The sequence below is a fragment of the Labeo rohita genome, unplaced genomic scaffold, assembly GCF_022985175.1.
Source record: "Labeo rohita strain BAU-BD-2019 unplaced genomic scaffold, IGBB_LRoh.1.0 scaffold_136, whole genome shotgun sequence".
Classification (NCBI taxonomy): domain Eukaryota; kingdom Metazoa; phylum Chordata; class Actinopteri; order Cypriniformes; family Cyprinidae; genus Labeo; species Labeo rohita.
The window spans coordinates 76860-98758 of record NW_026127516.1 but is presented as its reverse complement, the minus strand read 5'-3'; the positions used below and the strand labels follow the sequence as shown (position 1 = coordinate 98758).

General features: G+C 36.7%; 3 protein-coding genes across 3 annotated transcripts in view; 1 reads left to right on the top strand and 2 right to left on the bottom strand.

Moving 5' to 3' along the window:
- LOC127158147 (TRPM8 channel-associated factor homolog) overlaps positions 1–4632 on the bottom strand; it is a 35690-nt gene extending 31058 nt beyond the window's left edge. Inside the window, exon 1 of the mRNA XM_051101303.1 lies at positions 4482–4632. The gene's annotated coding sequence lies outside the window, so the exon portion shown is untranslated. The remainder of the gene's footprint in view (positions 1–4481) is intronic.
- Positions 4633–13156: 8524 nt separating this feature from the next.
- On the top strand, positions 13157–14957 carry LOC127158148 (butyrophilin-like protein 2). The gene is made up of 3 exons (XM_051101304.1): positions 13157–13193; positions 13438–13779; positions 14427–14957. Exons 2-3 carry the CDS (start codon positions 13464–13466, stop codon positions 14771–14773), a joined length of 663 nt encoding a protein of 220 aa, XP_050957261.1. The 5' UTR covers positions 13157–13193; positions 13438–13463; the 3' UTR covers positions 14774–14957.
- Positions 14958–15072: 115 nt separating this feature from the next.
- On the bottom strand, positions 15073–15892 carry LOC127158141 (TRPM8 channel-associated factor homolog). The gene is made up of 2 exons (XM_051101298.1): positions 15608–15892; positions 15073–15517 (listed from the first exon to the last, which is right to left on the bottom strand). The coding sequence occupies exons 1-2, from the start codon at positions 15778–15780 to the stop codon at positions 15073–15075; spliced, it is 618 nt and encodes a 205-aa protein (XP_050957255.1). The 5' UTR covers positions 15781–15892.
- Positions 15893–21899: the final 6007 nt, after the last annotated feature.

Below are 21899 nucleotides of genomic sequence, written 5' to 3'. Positions count from 1 at the left end.
GCACTTATACTCTACAAACAAATGGAAACAGACAGAAATACTTACAGTAAATGATGTAGATGACAACGAGCAGAATCACGACTACGAACATGGCTATTATTGTTATTTTTTCAGACTCTGCAAAATGTACAATATTTCCCCAAGCATGACTCAAAAGAACTGAAACAGAATAACAGCAAACCTTAAACCATGTGACTGTTAAATGCTTGATTATGACTGGCTGACGGCATTCTAACGTATGTGACTATTCAGTAAAAGCACAGCTGTGCAGCAGTTCCAGACAATAGTTGAAATTTGTCAAAGCTCTTTAGAGGGAAAACCTTTTTTTTTGTTGTTGTTGTTAACGCTACTCCAAAAATTTTTTTGATAAAATAGTATCACACCTGAAGAGCTACATTACATTTCTTAGTGGCGAGGTGGTAAAGTTGATACTTTAGTGTATCGTGACTAATATATTTATCCAATGCTAGTATTTTTAGGTCACTGTAGCATTATAGACAGCATGATAAATGATCATATGGAAAAATGTTTGGATTTACCAACCTGAAAAATAGACCACCATAAAAATGACAAATTCAGAGAGACTTCTGTGAACAAAAATGTTTTAATACAAATGAATATATACGATCAATACAATTAAAGCAAAGTGTTAGAGCTGTGTGTCATCAGAATAGCAATGGTAGGAGAAGCCATGTACCTGTATGATGGGTCCCAATGATGTAGTGTATGTGGAGAAGAGGAGGGGTCCAAGAACTGATCCCTGAGGAACCCCAGTGACCAGTTGATATGCTTTGGATACCTTCCCTCTCCAGGCCACCCTGAAAGACCTACCAGTGAGATAGGATTTAAACCAGCAACGTGGAATCCCTGTAATGCCCAGCGATGAGAGGGGGGGACAGGAGGATCTGATGATTCACATTGTCAAAAGCAGCAGATAGATCCAGCAAAATAAGTACTGATGATCTGGAATTCAGTGACTGACAGTAGCACAGTCTCAGTTGAATGGCCACTCCTGAAACCTGATTGGTTAGCATCCAGTTGGTTGTTCTGTGAGAGAAATAACGATAGATGGTTAAAAACAACTCGTTCAAGTGTTTTTGCTATGAATGGATGGAGGAAGACAGGTCTGTAGTTACCTATAAGTGAAGTGTTTAATGTAGGTTTTTTTGAGCAGTGGCTGCAAAGGCAACTCCGGAAACAGTTTTGGACAGGCTTCAGGGCCAGTCTAACGTTTAATTTGTATATTATGAAGAAAAACAATCTTATACAGTTATGTATAAATGCTTTAATAATGCATAAAGACCTGCTGGAGGTCTGTTGTAACGTGGAGAGGGAGACGAGAGGCGAGGGGATCCAAATGCGAGCTTTTATTAGTGGGACGAGGCAAAGACATGGTCAGACATGCAGGGTCAGAACAATAACAAACAGGTGTTTGGAGGGAGGCACAAGAGAAGTCCGTGATGCTGGCGTGGGTCGATCAACGGCGAACATAATCCATAACGTGCGACTGAAGAACGAGCATGAGTCCAAAAAGGCAGGCAGCTAGACAGACGAAACGAGATGGCCAGGCGAAAATACTAAACTAAGGAAACTAGGAACTCAGGAACACGGGAACTAGGAAACTAGGAACTCAGGAAACTTAGAAAACAAGGAAACAGTGCTAGCACTAGGTGAGCGCTAAACACAACTGATACAATACTCCACAATACACGATGTCTAACGCGAGAAAGTCCGGGGCTTTATAGGGCTGCTGATTGGCCACAGGTGTATGGCGCAATCAGCGTGGTGGATAGTGGGAGATGCAGTCCGGGGTGTAGTGCAACAGTCTGTGTGTAATAATGGAACGAGAGAGACATCTGGTGGTGAGCGGACCGCAGGTCACCAGCCAGATTTGTGACATCTGTGTGTCGGAGAAGACGACTGAGAATGGCACCTTTTTTTTTTTGCTTAAAAAATAAAAGCACTGATGCATTATTATAAGTATTATTGCAGAATAGGTAATTGTTATTAGAGACTGTTTCATTAGTAGTATATTGTAAATATTATTCTTATTTAGCCTACTACTCATTCGAACCATTTTATAGAGACTTATTAAAAAAAAAAAAAAAACTGATCACAAACTTTAATAACACAAGGGATTAAAATATTATTTGTCCCAGTCCAAAGAGAAACAGTGGTGGTGAAAAGTTCAGGGAAAAGTGCTTAAAAATTTGAATTTGCAAAATGTGCCTCGTGTCGGCAATTCAAAAATGTACTCAGCAGTGTTATCAAGAACAGGCTTGCTTTGTTGATGCAGGCCAAAGGGACAGGCAGGAGGAGGAGAGGAGAGGAGTTTCATCGGTAAGGAGCTTGATAACAGGGGCTCGCATTAAGGGGAAACTGAAGAAATTGGTGAGCGCAAAGGATTCGGTGTAGTTTAGCTTGTTTGTGATTGTCAGTTCAAAAAAAGAATAAGTTAATTACAAAAGTTGATATATGTATAGAACGTTTTTTTCAAAATGTAGCATTTATAGTTATTCCTTTAATTCGTTTTTCTCCTCATTTTTTTTTTTTTTACTGTTTATTTTCTTACTGAAAGACATGCATTTTGCTTGTGCTTTGCGGTAAGATGTGAGGTACGACCAAGCGGCAACCTTCCGGTCTCCCTCTTGGAGCCAATACGGAAGTGAATAAAACTGCAATTCATCAACTGGCCACTAGAGACTGGCTGCAAAAGCCCAACTTTACAGCAGAAAAAAAAAAAAATGTTTACAGCCTGGTACAAAAAGTAGTTTTGGTCTATATAGCTAATTTTGCCCTTCATGTCAACTGTGAGGGGGGTGAATTTGTATTTATAATTCATCCGTTTAAATTATATTAAGCCTTAAAGTTCTGCATAATTTAGGGCGTGGGCACTTGAGTGGCAGGTGGATTGCCGCTGCTGTCACCACTGTCGCGCTAGGCGGGCATGGTTTCAGCAACCAGCTCCACCGCATACTTATTTTTATTATTTGGAAATTACACTTTGACCTTTTAGCTTCTTCTCTTTAGGATATATATATATATATATATATATTAGGGGTGGAGCCGAACCCGAATACGGTATTCGGAAAGGCACAAATAGCGTGCTTTTTACAAATACTTATTTCGAACAAATACTTAAAAAAAATATTTGTATTCGGGAACAAGAAAAACTTTATATCAAAAAGCTGCGTTTCCTCATGAGACCGCAGTGCATGCCTGCATGAGTGAGTGAGTGAGTGAGTGACATTCAGGAGTCGGAGGGGTTGGGGGCAGGGCTCGAAATTGCGACCGTTTTGGTCGCATATGCTCCCAAAATTTAATCTGCGCGACCTCAAAATATATTCGGAAGCATTTGTGCGAGTGCGAGAAAGTATTGTGGTGCGACTTGTTTTTATTTCTTTACAAAACTTTCGCTAGCCTAATACTGCCCAGAATGCTGTGAGCTGATACAGTGACAGTTTCGCCGTTCTCTCCAACATTACATAACTAACTAAACTTGATCTTTACATTCTTAACTTTAATGCAGAATTTAGATATTAGTCGTCAATCACTCCCTGTCACTGACACTGCGCTCCGCTGAAACTCGGAACCGGCCGTTTTTTCTCTCTTAACCAACCTCTGTTCCAGATTTGCACAAACTACATTGTAGTTAGGGGTGTGTGATATGACGATTTTTGATTGTGGAGAATTAAAATGTCTCCACAATCTGCTTTTGAAGAAATATACTATATTTTGTGCTACAGCGCACGTTCTGGCATACATTCACATCAAATGATAACTCCACTCACGCAGGGGCGTAATTTCCACTGGGGACACACTTTTCAAAATCCCGTTTGTGTCCCACCACTTTTAAATAGTTTTGTTAAATTAATGTCTTGTATTGTGGAATGGACGCTCAGCACCGCAGAGAGTTTAGCGCCATCGTTAAAACGAAACCGAAAGTAAAACGCGCGCGCGCATTCAAAAGCAATTTTAATACCCCACGTTTAGAGAGCGAATCCCCAGTTAACCTTAGCATAGCTTCCCGTCACTCATTAACTTAGTTGAAACTCCTCACATGGATTTGGGCAACCAAACAGAAAAGAGTGTGGCTGCTGCTGAGCCATCTCTTGGTCCTCCACCAGCCAAAAAAAGTGTGTAGAAGTGTAACGCAAAAAAACAGGATTTTTACGCCTATTTTGAATTTTACTCGAATACAAATACAAATACAAATACAAATACTTTTCCCATCAACAAATACAAATACAGATACAAATACCGGCTGCTTTGCACACCCCTAATATATATATATTGTTGTCCCAGTCCAGTTCTGTGTGCGATTTTGCAAAACCTAAAACATATATAACGAAAAATAATTTCTTAGCTCTGTTCTGGGAATGTGGGAATGTTCTGAATATATATATATACATTCATGCATATCCAGGAACCCAAAATGTTTAGCCATTGCTACATGAATAAATAATAAATAAAAGTCAAACCTGTGGTAATCTGGATTCCAAACAGCAAGCTGAAGTTTTCTGCTAGATAATGTAAAACAGATGTCTTTCCTGAATTCTTCTGCAATATTCTTTTGTCACTGCACTGCAGAATTAAATAATGTACTCATATTACGTAAGATGTGTGTTAGCCAATCAGAATGGATCACATGATATGATAGAAACTTTAACAAACTTACACTGTAAAAAAAAATATATATATATATATTTGTATATATATATACATATATATGTGTGTGTGTGCATTCATGAAACTGCATGCCCAGCATACTGCTGAAGAGCGAGAGCTCATGGGTACACTGTTATTTACAGTAACTTACTGCACTCAAAAAAATGAACTTTCACTGTAGTTAGTTTCACTCTATACATCCATGTTAACATTACTTAAAAAATGCATGTAACGCCATGGACTTAATATAACTGAGTGGTTTCTACAAAAAACTAACATTATCAGCTTTGCTTAACAAGTGTTTGTTCAGTCAACTTAAGATAACTGAGTGGTTTCTACGAAAAGCTAACATTGTTAGCTTTACTTAAGAAGTGTTTGTTCAGTCAACTTAACAATGCTGAGTGAAACGCACAAATTAGTAAAACGTTGTAGGATGGACCTTTAGGTGCACCGTAGCTGCAACAGAAGACAGACAAACCAGGAAAAGATGCGGGTGACTCTGCTTGTCAGGTATGAATTAAATTCTTTACCATCCTGATAAATACTGCTTTGAAAAAGTGATTTAAGTCTGCACAAAGGGGTTTTATTAAAGTTATAGTATATTTTGGTGCCTGGCAATGCTAATCTGTTCCATACAGGCTACATTTTCATTCTCTAGTATGTTTCCATTTTAGTCAGTTATGCTAACTCGTGTTTCTCTCTCAAAACAAGCATGTGGCAATGTAAAGACTGCAAAATAACAGTGTCAACTAGATGGCAATTTTTGAAGCACTATAATGTTAGATTAACACATGGATAATTTGGTCACAGTAATTGTTTCCCATGCGCTATATAATATGGAATTAACATGGAATGTACTACAGAGTTATCTTAATCGTTCATATGCTAAGGATACTAGTGTTTAGACAAACCCTGGGTGGATACAGAAGTAAACTGGCCAGCATCTACCAATAAAGGAGTTGCAGGACGGAACATGTGTAAACTAATGGCTGTCACTAAGAAGGTTTGTAATATCTGTTTTGAAATGATGTTTGTTTTCACTTTGGCGTGGTGAATTGTAATTTTGTCTGTTCTTATTTTTTTTCCACAGAACAATACCGACTCAATTTGGATCTGTGTATCTTAAAGGGATTGTCGTTTACTCACCCTCATGTCATTCCAAACCTGTATGATTTTGTTTCTTCTGTTGAACACAAAAGAAGCAACTGACTTCTATAGTATGGAAAAAAAAAAAAAATATATATATATATATATATACATGTTGGCTACTGTCGACTGTCTAGTTACCAACGTTCTTTAAAATATCTTTTGTGTTCAACACAAGAAAGAAAATCATACATGTTTAAATAAGGACAAAACTTAATTTTTTTGGGTGAACTGTCATTTAATGAAGACTATGAAATCCTCATGAAGGAGTATACAGTAAGTGTTCTCAGGCATTCTTTTAAACACTAGACAATACAATACAGTAATCAACTGTATAGTGCAAGAACAACAACAACAACAAAAATTATATATATATATATATATACAGGTTTGATGATGTAAATTCCAATGGCTGTATTAGTCAGGTCTCTTTCAGCATTCACAAAGTCCTAAAAGGCATGAAAACAGTAAAGCTGTAAAATAATTTTTTGTTGTTGTTGTATATACAGTAGTTTTTTAATGAAACACTTAAACCTGAGTAGCTTAGTAACTAACATGGTAGCAGTTGTAGTTTTAGTGATTGTTGATTGCTTTGTTGTACCTTGAAATCCAGTGTCAGATTAGGCGACATATGGATGTAAAACATTAAGGCACAGACAATAGACCTTAGTCAGGTTAGATGGCATATTGAATTTAACATGAAAAATAGACTGTAAGGGATGGATTTACAGTCTTTACAATTACACACTGCATAAAGGTCCTGCATAAAACTGACAACTTTTAAAACTGGAGTTTGGAGTTTCATGGAGTTTGTGTCCACTGAAAGGTTTTTTTTTTTTTTTTCAGCTTGAAAATGTATGTTGTTAAACAACAGTACAATTCATTGAATGCACTGTAACCTATTATTTACAGCCCTATTTATTCCTGTCTAAAATTAATATGACCTGACTAAGGTCTGTGGATACATAATTCTCAGAATCTTTGCTTTTACTGGATGTATTGCTAAGTGATGTTAAATTTGCAACCTGTATTTGTTGGTGTAATGAAAATTACTGAACAGCTTTACTGTTTTTATGCCTTTTAGGACTTTGTGAATGCTGAATGAGACCTGACTAATACAGTCATTGGAATTTACATTATCAAACCTGGTCTGTGACCCTCAATCAGGTTTTGGAATCAACTAAAAGTGCAGAAGCATGGATATGTCACCTAGGCTTGTGCTCTGCATTTGAGTGTCATATACAGCATGAATCTGTATTACATCACAAAACCTTGGGAAGAACTTTTTCTGTTAACAAGAATGTTGTTGCCTATCTTGAACTGAGAATTATTACAATTTCTTGAAGAAGTTGCTCATTGTATGACCTTGAGAAGAAAATAAATGTATTTTGTTTCTAAAAAATGCTTGACATTAATGTTTTTTTTACTTGCACTCATAGAGCAAATAATTAATAAGGTGCATAAAGACATTGTAAAAATAATCCATATGATTCCAGTTGTTTAAGACACCAAATCAGTTCTCAAGCAAGTTTGAGATTCTGTTTACCACATTTGATGTACTCTACGTATTTGGATGATCAGTGTTTGTATGTGAATAAAAGCCTATGAATTAATTATATGGATTAACTCCATTTCTTTACGCACTTTTTGAACTGGAATATTTTGGTTGTGTGTACTTTTAGTGGATAGACAAAAATACTGTTATGAATTCATTAGAAGAATAAACAGAATAGTACACCAATTAATTTTTTTTTAACACAAATTGTCAGTTATCGTCACTGCATGCCAAGAGGACAACAATCAAAAATTGTAATTCTCTCAACATTTACTCAGCATCATGTCATCCCAAATATACTTTTTTTTCTGTGGAACACAAGTTGTGAAACTTGTGCAAGAAGTTATGTCCTATGTGTGTCCTCACTCACTTCTCCCATGTTTGACAGCTGGCTGGAAACAATGGTTTATAATATGAAATGTTTAAAATATTAATATTTTTCTCACACACATTTACAGTTTTGCTTCAGAAGACATTGATTCATCCACTGGGGTTACACAGATTTTCATTTTGTTTTCTGTGTGTGGTTTTTAAAGCATCAAATTTGAGGGACCTATCCACTTGAATTATATGGACTCACATAGATGGATTATTTTTCTAAAAATCTCTGTTCGTGTTCCACAGAAGAATGAACGTCATGTACATCCAGGATGGCATGAGGGTGACTAAGTGTCTTCCCAAATATACTTTCTTCTGTGGAACACAAGTTGTGAAACTTGTGCAAGAAGTTACGTCCTATGTGTGTCCTCATCACTTCTCCCATATTTGACAGCTGGCTGGAAACAATGGTTTATAATATGAAATGTTTAAAATATTAGTATTTTTCTCACACACAATTATAGCATTGCTCCAAAAGACATTGATTCATCCATTGGGGTCACACAGATTTCTGTTGCATTTTCTTTGTGTGTTTTTTAAAGCATCAAATTTGAGAGACCTATCCACTTGCATTATATGGACTCACATAGGCTACGTCATTTTACGTCATTTTAAAACGCTCTCCGTCCACACTAGCGTTTTCAAGCATTTTCCAAATGTTTCTTATCCACACTGAAACGTAGGAAAATGTTAAATTCGCCATACTGTGCATGCATAAAAACTCACTGAGATGATACAGATGGAACAGACATAAGTTTTCACGCAATTCTTGGCAGGATCATTTATTTATGGAAATATCTCATCATTCACTGAGGCGTCCATGTCGATTAGAAGGAAGTGAAAGTTTGGTCTTTACATCTGTTGGAGTTGTTGATCCAACAGATGTAAACAGATGTCTTTGATCTGCCTCAGGATCGTGAACGGACCAATGTAGCGGGGACTCAGCTTCCGGCATGGGAGACGGAGTCGGAGATCTCGTGTCGACAACCAGACCTGCTCCCCGGGTTGGTAATTGGGCGCAGGTCTTCTCCGGATGTCCGTGAAGTGCTTGTGTTGTTGCACAGCCCACTGGAGATGGTGGTGCGCTGAGTCCCACACTCTCTCGCTCTCCCAAAACCAGTAGTCCACAGCTGGAACATTGGAAGGTTCCTCCGTCCAGGGGAACAGCGGTGGCTGGTAACAGAGTATGTACTGGAAAGGTGTCATGCCGGTGGTATCTTGGCGGAGGGAGTTTTGTGCGTACTCGGCCCACAGGAGGAACCGGTCCCAGCTGTGCTGATCTTCGTGGTAGTATGACCGGAGGTAACGTCCGAGCTCCTGGATCTTCCTCTCTGTCTGGCCATTGGTCTGTGGATGATAACCGGAAGACAGATTAACAGACACACCAAGAAGTTTGAAGAAGACCTTCCATACATGTGAGATGAATTGAGGTCCTGGTCCGACACGATCTCCTCGGGCAGGCCGAAGTGCCGGAACAGATGTTGGAATAGAAGTTCGGCTGTTTCCATCACCGTAGGTAAACCCTTTAGGGGAACAAATTTGCACATCTTAGAGAAACGATCCACAGCAACAAGAATGCAGGTGTTACCTTCGGCCGCCGGGAGATCGGTCAAATTCACTCCCAGATGGGACCAGGGCCTCTGAGGGATTGGTAGGGGTACCAGTTTGCCTGTGGGTAACTGTCGGGGTGAGGTAGACATAGCACAGACAGAGCAGCTCTGGACATACCTGATGGTATCCCGGCGCATACTGGGCCACCAGTAATGGGATTGAAGGAGCGAGAGGGTCCGTTGATTGCCGGGGTGTCCAGAGCCCAGAGATTGGTGAGCTGTACCCAGAAGGCTTAATCGTAGGGGTTGAGGAACGTAGATCTTGCCTTCTGGGCAGTCCGGTGGAGCGGGCTCCTGGAGTGGCGTTCCGGATGTTGAGGTCCAGCTCCCATTGAATGGGACTGACAATCAGGTCAGAGGGGAGAATGGTTTCTGGTTCTGTGGGTAGATCTGGAGAGTATTGTCTGGATAGTGCTTCGGCGACTGTGTTCTTGGATCCGGGTCGATAGGTGATGGAAAAGTTGAATCGGGTGAAGAACAGAGTCCATCTGGCCTGCCGAGGATTGAGCCCCCTGGCTTCACAAAGATATTGCAGATTCTTATGGTCGGTGATGATTGTGAATGGATGAGGTAGAGGCGCTGTTGACGGAGCTTATGGAGGACCTGCTGGACGTGCTGGCGATGTTCAGCCATGTTCCGGGAGTATATCAGAATGTCTCAATGTAGACGATCACGAATCGATGGAGGAACTCCCGGAACACCTCGTTCATGAACGTTTGGAAGACGGAGGGACTGATGCATAATCCGTAGGGCATGACCCGGTATTCATAATGGCCGGTGGGTGTCACGAAAGCTGTCTTCCACTTGTCTCCCTCACGAACACGAACAAGGTTGTAGGCACTCCGCAATAACTGTTCTACAGTATAGTTCATATTACAGTTACATACTGTGTAAGTTACAGATTCCTGGTCAACAGGGTATGGTCAAATATGCATACACACTATTAAGTAATAATAATTAGATTTAAAAAGTTTATGTTGTTTATTTCCATCTTATCCTTCTGGTAAAACCTTTAAAGCACTGTAAGACTAGCAAAATCTAAATATTATGAAATAAAACTAACTGTGCCTATACTGAAACACAAAAGACAGTAATACAGAATGTTCATGTTAATTGCTAACAACCAAATAAAAATAATATTTACATTAGATAAATCTTATAATCAATTAACTGATTAGTGTTTAATGTACTAACGGTTTTCTTTTTAATTAAAGCATTTGACGACCAACAAACACTAACTACATTAGATTTTCATTGCTGATAAGACAGACATGTTTGTCCAAACAGCATTTAATTCAGAATTTAGCAATCTTACCTGATCATCATGGTCACAACCCACTAGGGCTAACTCAGATAAAGCCAACACATGGACAAATACATGTAGGACTCATAAATCAAGTCCATATCATGCCTACATTGGCATCCCCATTCATTGAATTTTCACCATTATTAATACTGAACATATTTCTGATATTACTGTATCTCCAAATCATCTGTCTGTCACGTCTGGACTTTCATTAATCAGTAAAAGACATGACAAAAGCTTAGTTTTATTTCTCATTTCATTGGTTTGACCACAAAGTATTGAGCTAAGTTCACTAAAAAATAAATTTGATATGTAGTAATAAATATAAGTTGGTCTGTTTCAGCAGGTTGCTGTAGACATCTATGCACCTGATGTGACATTTGATCCAATAATGAAATGAACAGCAGTGAATTTAATAAGTAAATTGAGACATACAACATAAGACATAACATCTAAGATACTTACAAAAGGAAAATGACAACTATAAACTGCAGCAACTATAGTTGCCGGTGGGCTTAAATGGGTTAAGGGGGTCAGTGGTAGCATCACAACTGTAAATTCTGTTTCATTCAATTAACAGAAACATGTCTAAGTTTCAAATAGTATTTGAAGTGGCATTACATAGAACATTTTTGGCTTTCTCTGGCTCTCTTTTCTCTGGCATCAGGTAAAACTGGAAGTGTCTATGCGTACACTTGTTAGACTGGAAATCTAACATGGCCTCCATATGCAACCAGCCACTCCATTCTTTGAAATGCTTTACTGGCATCAGTAATGTTCTCCATGCATGGACAGATCACACATACATCCCACTAATTTCACAACTAGGTGGCAAACTAAGAAAGTCTGTAACTCAAAAGAGGAACTATGACTTTTGGAAAGTAGCACAACATTGCAACATCATAACTTTAGTTTAAGGCATTAAAATGCACTTTACAATTCCCAGTCTGACTTCAAAAGCATCTCAGCTGGTATTTAAAATTAACTTTTGAACTGCATATGTGGCATCTTTAAAACCAAAACAACACAAAGAAAACAAAACATCCCTTATGAAAAAGAAGTTTATTCAAGTGTGCTATTAGTATACTTCTTTTAAACTAAGAATAGGAAAGTGTACTTTTAGTCTTCTTTTTATGTACTTCTCAGAAATGTACTTAAACTAACATTTAAGTATACTTGGCTTATACTTAGAAAAAGTCTACATGTGAGATATACTTGTGCTCCGAGAATCCGTGTTTTCATGGTTGTACGGTAGGGGCGCTATTATACATCTTCTGTACAGAATTTCCAAAACACACAAGTGAAGAAACCTAAACATGTTTCCACATGTAATGTAACATGATCATCATTGTGCTCTGAGAATCTGTTTTCATTGTTATACATGAGAGATGCTATTACACATCTTCTGTACAAAATTTCCAAAACACAAGCGAAGAAACGAAAACAGATGCTTCCACACTGTAAAAAATGCAAATACATATTTTCCATTTTACGAAACATTTTGTCTCAAATACTAAAAAATGCTGTTTTTTTTTTAACTAAAAACCCTTGTCAGACCAATAAAATTACACTAATGTTGTCCCAACTAGTCAAACACAGTTGTCTGAGCAAAGAATTTCATATTGTTGAAATTTTAAGGCTTTGTAAGTTCCCAGCATGCATTGCAGCATGACTAAATTATCCTGTTACTGTTATAGGATTATTGTTTTGCTGTTTGCTGACTTCATTTCAACTTTTTTTTGTTGTTGTTTTGTCATTACTGTTAGTTATTTGTTGTACTGTGACGTACAGATCTAATCTTTTTAATATTTGGCTGATTGCCACCGTTCTTGAGGTTTGTGTATCTAGTTTTGAGGCCTAGATACTTTCAACCAATTATGTTAATTCTCTGGATATCTTAATTTTGTAAAATGCTTTACAAACAAAGACAACGTTGTCTACATGTTACAGTAAGTTATTCATAATGTTTATTATGTTCAGATATTCATATAACAAAATATATACAAATTAATACCTAAATAGGGACATAGTAGTATACTTAAAGTATGATATAAAGTTCACTTAAAGAAAACTTACGAGTATACTTAAAGTGTAAAACTACTAATCTTGTAGTTTACTGAGACTTTACTTGAAAGTGTACTAAAAATGCATAAAAAAGTATTTAATTAGTAAACTATCAGTATACCTATTAGTTCACTTTTAGTATACTTGCAGTACAAACTGAAAACATAGATGTAAACTAGTTGTGTACTCAAAGTTTACTACTGTTATACTTAAAGTATACTTAAAAGTATACTTTTATATACTAGAAAGTGGGCCAATTTAGTCCCAAGGAGTATAAAAGTAGTAAACTGAAAAGTATACTACTAGTATGCTGATATTTGTATACTTACTACATAAAGTATACTTAAAAATATACTTGAACTTTACTCAAGTATACTTAATAAAATAAACTTGAAGTATACTTCTTTTTGGTAAGGGTCAACAGTTCTGCTCTGCTGGCTAATCTACTGCAGATCACCTGATAAAGGTAAGTGAATGTCATAAGAATATTCTTCCACATGGAAATGTACATACAATTCTTTGGATATTTTGTTTGCTTTATGTAAAAGCAAGTGTGGGTGCTGACTTTTTGATGCATTCACATTAGTTTCCAACATTTAGAACAATAAAGAGAGAGTCTAGCGAGAGTGTGAAATGGGTTATATAATTTTTTTTTTGTTTTGTTTTTGTTGAAATGCAATGTTTTGTAGTACGTGTCTCTATCATTTTAGGTTTCACTACAAAACATTCTTGTAACATGTTTGTTCCATTGGGAGGTTCAGTAGTTCTTCCTTGTCATGTTGACAAATGTTTATTAAACCAAAATTTGATGGTGGAATGGAGAAAAGCGGACAAAGTGACTCTGGTTCATCTGTATCAAGATGGTGAGAGTCAAGCAGAGTCCCAGCAGCAGGATTATCATGATAGAGCTCATTTCTTTACTGATCAGATTCAACACGGAAACTTCTCCCTCCGTCTGGACAATCTGACAGCTGAAGATGCTGGACAGTACACGTGTACAGTTTACAGTGACCAGGACTGTGTGTATTCATCTGAGACAAATTTGGTTTTGAGTAAGTGGCACAAGTCTTACTGCTAATCTTAAAACAGACCATCGAAAATGCAGTTTTGAGTTTCAGTATATTGCTATAACAAAACACATACGTTATGCATCCTTACTTTTATTTATTTATTTATTTATTTAGTGCACACACGCCATTCTTCTAAAGTAACTGCCTTTTAATAGTGCATTTTTAACATAGAACTAAGTATTGTGAACTGTTCTTATTTATATTAGAGAGGAGAGTGGTTTTGCTTGTCTTTAAAGCTAGATGTATCCTATTTACTCGTTTTTAAAGCACAACTTGTTAAATTTATAATAATAATAAAAATAATAAAGGGGTGGGGAACCTTGATCCTGGAGGGCCGTGTCCCTGCAGAGTTTAACTCCATCCCTAAAAAAAAAAAAAAAAACATACCAACCTGTATCCTGAAGACCTTGATTAGCTTGTTCAGGTGTGTTTGATTAGGATTGGAGCTAAACTCTGCAGCCCTCGAGGATCAACGTTCCCCACCCCTGCTCTAATATGTACTGTAGTAGCTTTTTACTGCTTGTCATCTCCAGCATTGTTTTCTTTTCCATTAGTGTATAAATGTGTGTTAACAGTCCATTCACATCAGAAAAAAAAAAAAAAAAAAAAAAATGTCTTTTCATTTTTAGGGTGTAGCGTTGGTGAATTTGATCCCCTTGTTCATCTGGGATCTTCAGCGGTTCTACCTTGTTATGGTGATAAACGCTTATTAAAAAAAGGTCTGAAAGTGGAATGGAGAAGAACAGACTCAGAGACTCTGGTTCATCTGTATCAAGATGGTGAGAGTCGACCAGAGGAACAGCACAAAGATTATCATCATAGAACTCATTTCTTTATTGACCACATTCGATATGGCAACTTCTCCCTCCGTCTGCACAATCTGAGAGCTGAAGATGCCGGTGAATACACATGTAAAGTTAACAGTGACCAGGATTGTGTGTATTCAGAAATCACAAAAGTGGTAACAGGTAAGTGAAAATGACTAGACCTGCTATAGCAGATATGAAAATAATCCATTAGTTTTTATTTTATTTTTTTTAAATATAAAACTGCACCAACCAATTCTGCATGTTTTTTTATGAACAGTCGTTTCTTTATTAGCTTTTCTATAGGCTTGTAGACTGCAGTATATTCTAGTCAAGATTCATTTACTTAGATGAGATGAGACTGTCCTACTTGCATGTAAAGTCAAGTGGTTAATCAGCAGAAATTTTGACAAATGTGGCAAATAAAAGTAAAAATTCTTGACAAATAAGCATTATGCATTTTTACTGTTTAAACACATTTTCCCCACGTAATATGAAGCTGATCAAACTTACAAATGTTTTGAAATACAAGATTCTGAGACCTCTCAGTCTTATTTTTCACTTTAAAGAATTGGCAATCTAAACCAGATTTGCTCAGTACCCTGTGGGCTCTCTTTCGGCTGGGTAGTATCCCAATAACACCCTTGCGATCTTCGTCAAGCCACTTGATAGCGTTGATCAGGAAAGTGGACAGAGAGTCCCGCTCCATGTAGCATTCATGTGATAACAGAATAACTCGACCTTGCCCATAATAGGCACCAGCAATGAATGTTTTTCCAGCTGGAGTGACTGCAATGGGAAATGCTAATGGTCCATGCACCATCACCTCAGATGCTATAGCCTCACCTTGGACGTCGAACTCGGACACACCTTCTAGCAGGATCTGTAGGTCATCCTTAAAGTCCTTGCCTACACTGAAACTTAACAATTGAAAACAGCTGGTGAAATGTATGCTTTCTTTAAAAAAAAAAAAGCTAAAAAGTAAGAATGTCTGCTGAACTTACGATAAAGCAAGCCAACTATAAGGGATTTGTTTTGGAACAGGAAAAATGCCAACTTTTCCATAGCATTTTGAGAAGTAAATTCCTGCAACACTGCACACCTTGTTTCCTGGGAAATTCTTTAGAGTGTTTTCTTGTGGGTGGGTTCCAGCCCAATGCCAGGCCTGGCCAGCCATGATCAAGCCACCACCAGCTTTGATGAAAGCAATCAGATCCTTTGCACAAGTCTCAACACTGTAAGCATCTGTGATATAAACAGCTAATCCACTTCGAAAATCTCCTAGCTCTGTCTTGATAGGGCAGTCATTCAAGTTTGCAGCTACTGCCCTTTTGGATTCATGACAAGTGGAAAAGCATGTTCACCTATCAGTACAAGATCACTGGGCACTGAGCTCATTTGCAAATCAAGCTCCTCCAGCCCATACATGATAGTGTGGTAGTCTTGTTCGCGTGCCATGGTGGATTTGTTCTGTTTCGCGAGTCAATTCAAAACAGTCACTTTCAACGTATGTCAATTTTACAGAGTATGAGCACTCAATGTTCAACCAGAGCTTGTAAAGTAAAATTATACCAATTGCTTTTCAGTCCTACACAAAGACAGAAAATGAGAGAAAAAAACTTACATAAATTTAGAAACATACAGAATTGTAATTTTATAACCATAAATATTTTTTTTCATGAATTACATCGCTTAACATAAAATACAAAAATATGAAACGTTTCAACTATCCTTTCCCTATTGTGGCTACATATGTAAAAATTGCGACTTCATATCTCACAAATTAAGCTTGATAGCTCATAATTTCTACTTTAATCTGAATAGCTGTGCCTATGTGTAACTAGTGTGAGAATGTGTTTGAAGATTTGCCTATGGCTCACCCATAAACTGCACACCCCATGAGCAAGCCCTTTTCATTTTGTTTGTTCATCCAGAAACCACCATTGACCACTCCCTCTACAGGATTTAGCATTTTTAAAGTTATTTAGTTTTTGTAGTACAGTCTATTCAGGGGTGTACATCATGCCCCAGTCAGCAAATTTCCTTTGGCTCGGATCTGGCCCATGTCAGCAGCTGTAGTATGGCCCAGATTAGTGTGTGTTTGTCGGCTTAGAACTGGTTCACATCTTTTTAGCCAGAACTGAACCAAAGGGTTCAATTTTGAGGGGTGCACCAGTGGGTTGCAAATAAAGAATTTGTTGCCATGTGTCCATGACTAATTGTTTTCTTATTTTAGTTAAAGGCTGGAACACAACCCTTACCAAAAAGAAGTATACTTAAAGTTTTTTTATTAAGTATACTTAAGTAATGTTCAAGTATATTTTTAAGTATACTTTATGTAGTAAGTATACAAATATCAGCATACTAGTAGAATACATTTCAGTGTACTACTTTAATACTCCTTGGGACTAAATTGGCCCACTTTCTAGTTTATAATAGTATACTTTTAAGTATACTTTAAGTATAACAGTAGTAAACTTTGAGCACACAACTAGTTTACATCTATGTTTTCAGTTTGTACTGCAAGTATACTAAAAGTGAACTAATAGGTATACTGATAGTTTACTAATTAAATACTTTTTTATTCATTTTTAGTACACTTTGAAGTATAGTCTCAGTAAACTACAAGATTAGTAGTTTAATACTGTAAGTATGCTCGTAAGTTTTTTTCAAGTAAACTTTATATCATACTAAGTATACTACTATGTCCCTATTTAGGTATTAATTTGTATATATTTTGTTGTTTTCAAAACATTATGAATATCTTAGTCTAATATGTAGACAACATTGACAACATTGTCTTTGTTTGTAAAACATTTTACAACATTAAGACATCCAAGAAATGGATGTGAGTGGTTGAAAGTGTCTAGGCCTCAAAACTAGATACACAAACCTCAAGAACGGTGCCAATCAGCAAATATTAAAAAGATTAGATCTGTACATCACAGTACAACAAATAACTAACAGTAATGACAAAACAACAACAAAAAAGTTCAAATGAAGTCAGCAAACGGCAAAACAATAATCCTATAAAAGTAACTGGATAATTTATTCATGCTGCAATGCATGCTGGGAACTTACAAAGCCTTAAAATTTCAACAATATGAAATTCTTTGCTCAGACCACTGTGTTTGACTAGATGGGACAACATTTGTGTAATTTTGTTGGCCTGACAAGAGTTTTTAGTTTAAAAAAATAGCATTTTGTAGTATTTGAGACAAAATGTTTTGTAAAATGGAAAATATGTATTTGCATTTCACAGAAGCATCTGTTTTGGTTTCTTCTTTGCTTGTGTTGTGGAAATTTTGTACAGAAGATGTGTAATAGCATCTCTCATGTATAACAATGAAAACACGGATTCTCAGAGCACAAGTATAGCTCAAATACTTTTTCTAAGTATAAATCAAGTATACTTAAATGTCATTTTAAATATATTTCTGAGAAGTATATAAAGCACATTTATGAGAAGTACATACAACGTAGACTAAAAGTATACTTTCCTATTTTAGTTTAAAAGAAGTATACTAAGAGCACACTTGAATAAACTTCTTTTTCGTAAGGGAATACACAAATTTTGCCCTGATTTACAGTCTAGAGGAGTCAAAATTGAGAACCAGTCTACAGCAGTCATAGTTTGTGTATAGTCATAGTTAACATATTTCACAGAAAACTGCATATTGTGTGATGGACAAAGACTCTTTTAACTTTAAACAATGAATCTGTCCAGTCAGAGGAATGAATTAGTACAACATGGCCATGATTTTATCACAACAAGATAAAATGAATAAAACGTCCATTAAGTCGTGGGAATGAAATCTTAATTAATGGCCACAATATCTGCTGACTTGCTCCCTCGCTGCCCTATCAGTCTCAGTAAACTACTAGTTTAGTAGTTTTATACTGCAAGTTTACTCATACAGTGAGTAAACTTTTGTGAACTTTAAATCATACTTTAAGTATACTATTTGGGTATTCATTTGTATATATTTTGTTGAATATCTGAACATACAAACCATTATAAATAAATTAGTCTAATATGTAGACAATTAATTTTAATAATTTTATAAAAAAAAAATAATTTTATTAATTTTTTGAAAAGAATCTAGGCCTCAAAACTAGATACACAACCCTCAAGAACAGTGGCAATCAGCAAAAATTAAAAAGATGAGGTCTTTACATCACAGTATAACAAATAACTAACAATAATGACAAAACGACAACAAAAAAGTTTAAATGAAGTCAGCAAACAGCAAAACAATAATCCTATAACAGTAACAGGATAATTTATTTATGCTGCAATGCATGCTGGGAACTTACAAAACCTTAAAATTTCAACAGTATGAAATTCTTTGTTGAGACAACTGTGTTAGACATGATTTTATATAGTTTCAAGAAAAGAGCATTTTTTTAGTATTTGAGACTGTTTCGTAAAATGGAAAATATGTATTTGCATTTTTTACAGTGTGGAAGCATCAGTTTTGGTTTCTTCTTCACTTGTGTTTTGGAAATGCTGTACAGAAAATGTGTAATAGCATCTCTCGTGTATAAAAATGACAACACGGGTTCTCAGAGCACAAGTATAGCCCTGATAGTATATTTGTATAGTATATTTAGTATAAGTATATTGATAGTATATTTACTATAAGTATAGTATATTTAGACTTTTTCTAAGTATAAGTCACGAATACTTAAATGTCATTTTAAGTATATTTCTGATAAGTATATAAAGCACATTTCTGAAAAGTACATAAAAGGTAGACTGAAAGTATACTTTCCTGTTTTTAGTTTAAAAGAAGTATACTAATACCACACTTGAATTAACTTTTTCGTAAGGGAAGGCATTTGAATTCGAATGAAGCTAAGAGTGAATGAAAGTCTACAGCATAAGGCTTGTCCAGATGAATGTTAAAGTCACCAAAGACTAAAAGTGGACTGCCATCCTCCAGCAGCCCATCCAGCTCCTCTAGGAAGGTGCCCAGCTGACCTGGAGGGTGGTAAATTACTGCAACATGTTCAATAGGAGCTGTTACAGTAATTGCTTGAGATTCAAATGAGTTATAATTGCACAGAGGAGTGCACAGGAACTTAGCATGACACAGTCGGTCACAAGACACATAAGAGCCAATAGCATTTCACAACCAAGGCTTGCTTCTTCTGGCGGGATTTTTGAATTCACGCACAGACATATTGCAGTGCAGCACATGGGACGGTGGACGGAGACAGCGATCGCATCTATTCTTCTTACAAATCCTTGGATTATTATTCTTCTTACAAACCCTTGGATTATTAATACTTTTTGAATAAATTATGAATATAGTTCATTTATCTGCCTGTTATACTTTGTGTTTTGTTGACATTTTGTTGTTTTGTTGTAATATAAATGAAACTGTTGTGACTGTTTGCATTAAAAAAGAAATAAATAAAATCACACCACAACATATATGCAATAATAGCAATATTATTACCCAATATATAATTTAACCATTAGAATAAAATTATTAAAATTATAGAATAATATTATTTTCACTTTCACTTTCACTTTTAAATTTTCAGTGCCTTTCACCTCAGCACATTTATGCCAAGGGTTTCTTATGTAAAATATTGGAAGACTCTGCACGTTATCCGCCTTTGATCTCGTAGGTATCTGTTCTACTTCGAGAGGTCAGAACTGTCCGTCTTGACTGCACTTATTTCACTCCTCCCCTCACTGCAGCCGCCTACTCTCGCCTACATTTCAGGTGAGGCGAGGCGCATCTCAAACGAGCCTAATATGTGATGAGTTAGGAGTGAGAACGTGTTGGTTTGTGTGTGTATATATAGCGTGACGTCACCGAACGTTCTAAATGCCATATGTGGGACCGTACTCCCAGGGGCACAGAAATAAAAATCCCACATGTGGGACCGTACCACTCAACATGTTAAAAAAATACATATATCTCACATATATTAATAGTTATATACATTCTATTTATGGCAATATTATACATATAAACATATTTTTGTATGGGGTAAACTCATATCTCAATATATGATTTGTTCCATTTGCTAATAGGATGCATATATGGATATATGGCATATATAAAACATGTATTTAATATATGGGTATTTCACATAGGCCTATATTACATTTCCTTATGGGTGCGTAAGTGTTTGCTTAATACTTTATTTTAATAGGTATTGTTTAATTTATTAGCTACTGCTAGAAATAATTTATTTGTTCTCTACCTATTTCTCTTGTTTCTGTTTCTGTTGTTTCATTTTAAATTGTAGTTTTGATTGTACTTATTCGATTTAGAATACTAGCCGTCGGCTACAGGGAAGCTTTTGTTATTCCTATTGCTCCGTTACCACACACACTTAAGTGCAAAGTGTTTCGCATTTTAGTTTCGATTTGAGCCATTTGCCTTGCTATAGACTTTCGGCTTAATTAAGCAGGCGGGCACAGCTGTTTTCACTAAAGTATAGTTTGGTTGTTTGGCTCGTGTAAAGACCTTTGACTTTGTCCTCTATCATGTGTTTCCAATACATTCCGGTTGTCTCTAAACAACGCTCTAACATCACACACAGACGAAAAGCAATCTTACTATCCAGTGCCCTATCGCCACTTACTCTACTGATCCTTCTCTTTCACTGTTGGTCTCTGGAACTGCCAGTCAGCTGTCAACAAAGCAGATTTCATTCACTCTTAGCTTTATTCGATTTCAAACATCTTGTCGCTACAAGCACTCACAAATCTGGCAACCAACTTGACCTAATTTGCACACGCAATTGTATTGCAGACAACATTTTGGTTAAACCTACATCTTTCTACTTGTGTGCCTCCACCCCCTCTACCTGTTACTTTTAGACGAAACCTATGCTCCCTTTTACCCTCCCATCTCTCCTTTGTCGTGTCCTCCTGTCTTCCTTCTCCAACCCATTTCTAATCTCTGGATGTTAATGCAGCAACTGACACCTTATGCTCTACTTTAACTTCTTGCCTAGACAATATGTGTCCTCTCTCTTCCAGGCCAGCACGGGCCACCCCTTTTAACCCCTGGTTATCTGATGTTCTATTTCTCTGCTGCCCGTCAGGGCAAATCAAAAGATCAGTCTGACTTGAGCATGTATCAGTCTTTGCTTTCATATTTCTCTGCTCAAGTCCATACTGCCAAATCTTCATACTTCCACATCAAAATCAACAGTGCTTCAGACACACTAAACCTCTTCAAGACATTAAATTCTCTCCTCTGTCCCCCTCCACCCCCTCCCAGTCCCTCCACTTCGATAACAGCCGATGATTTCACCACATTCTTT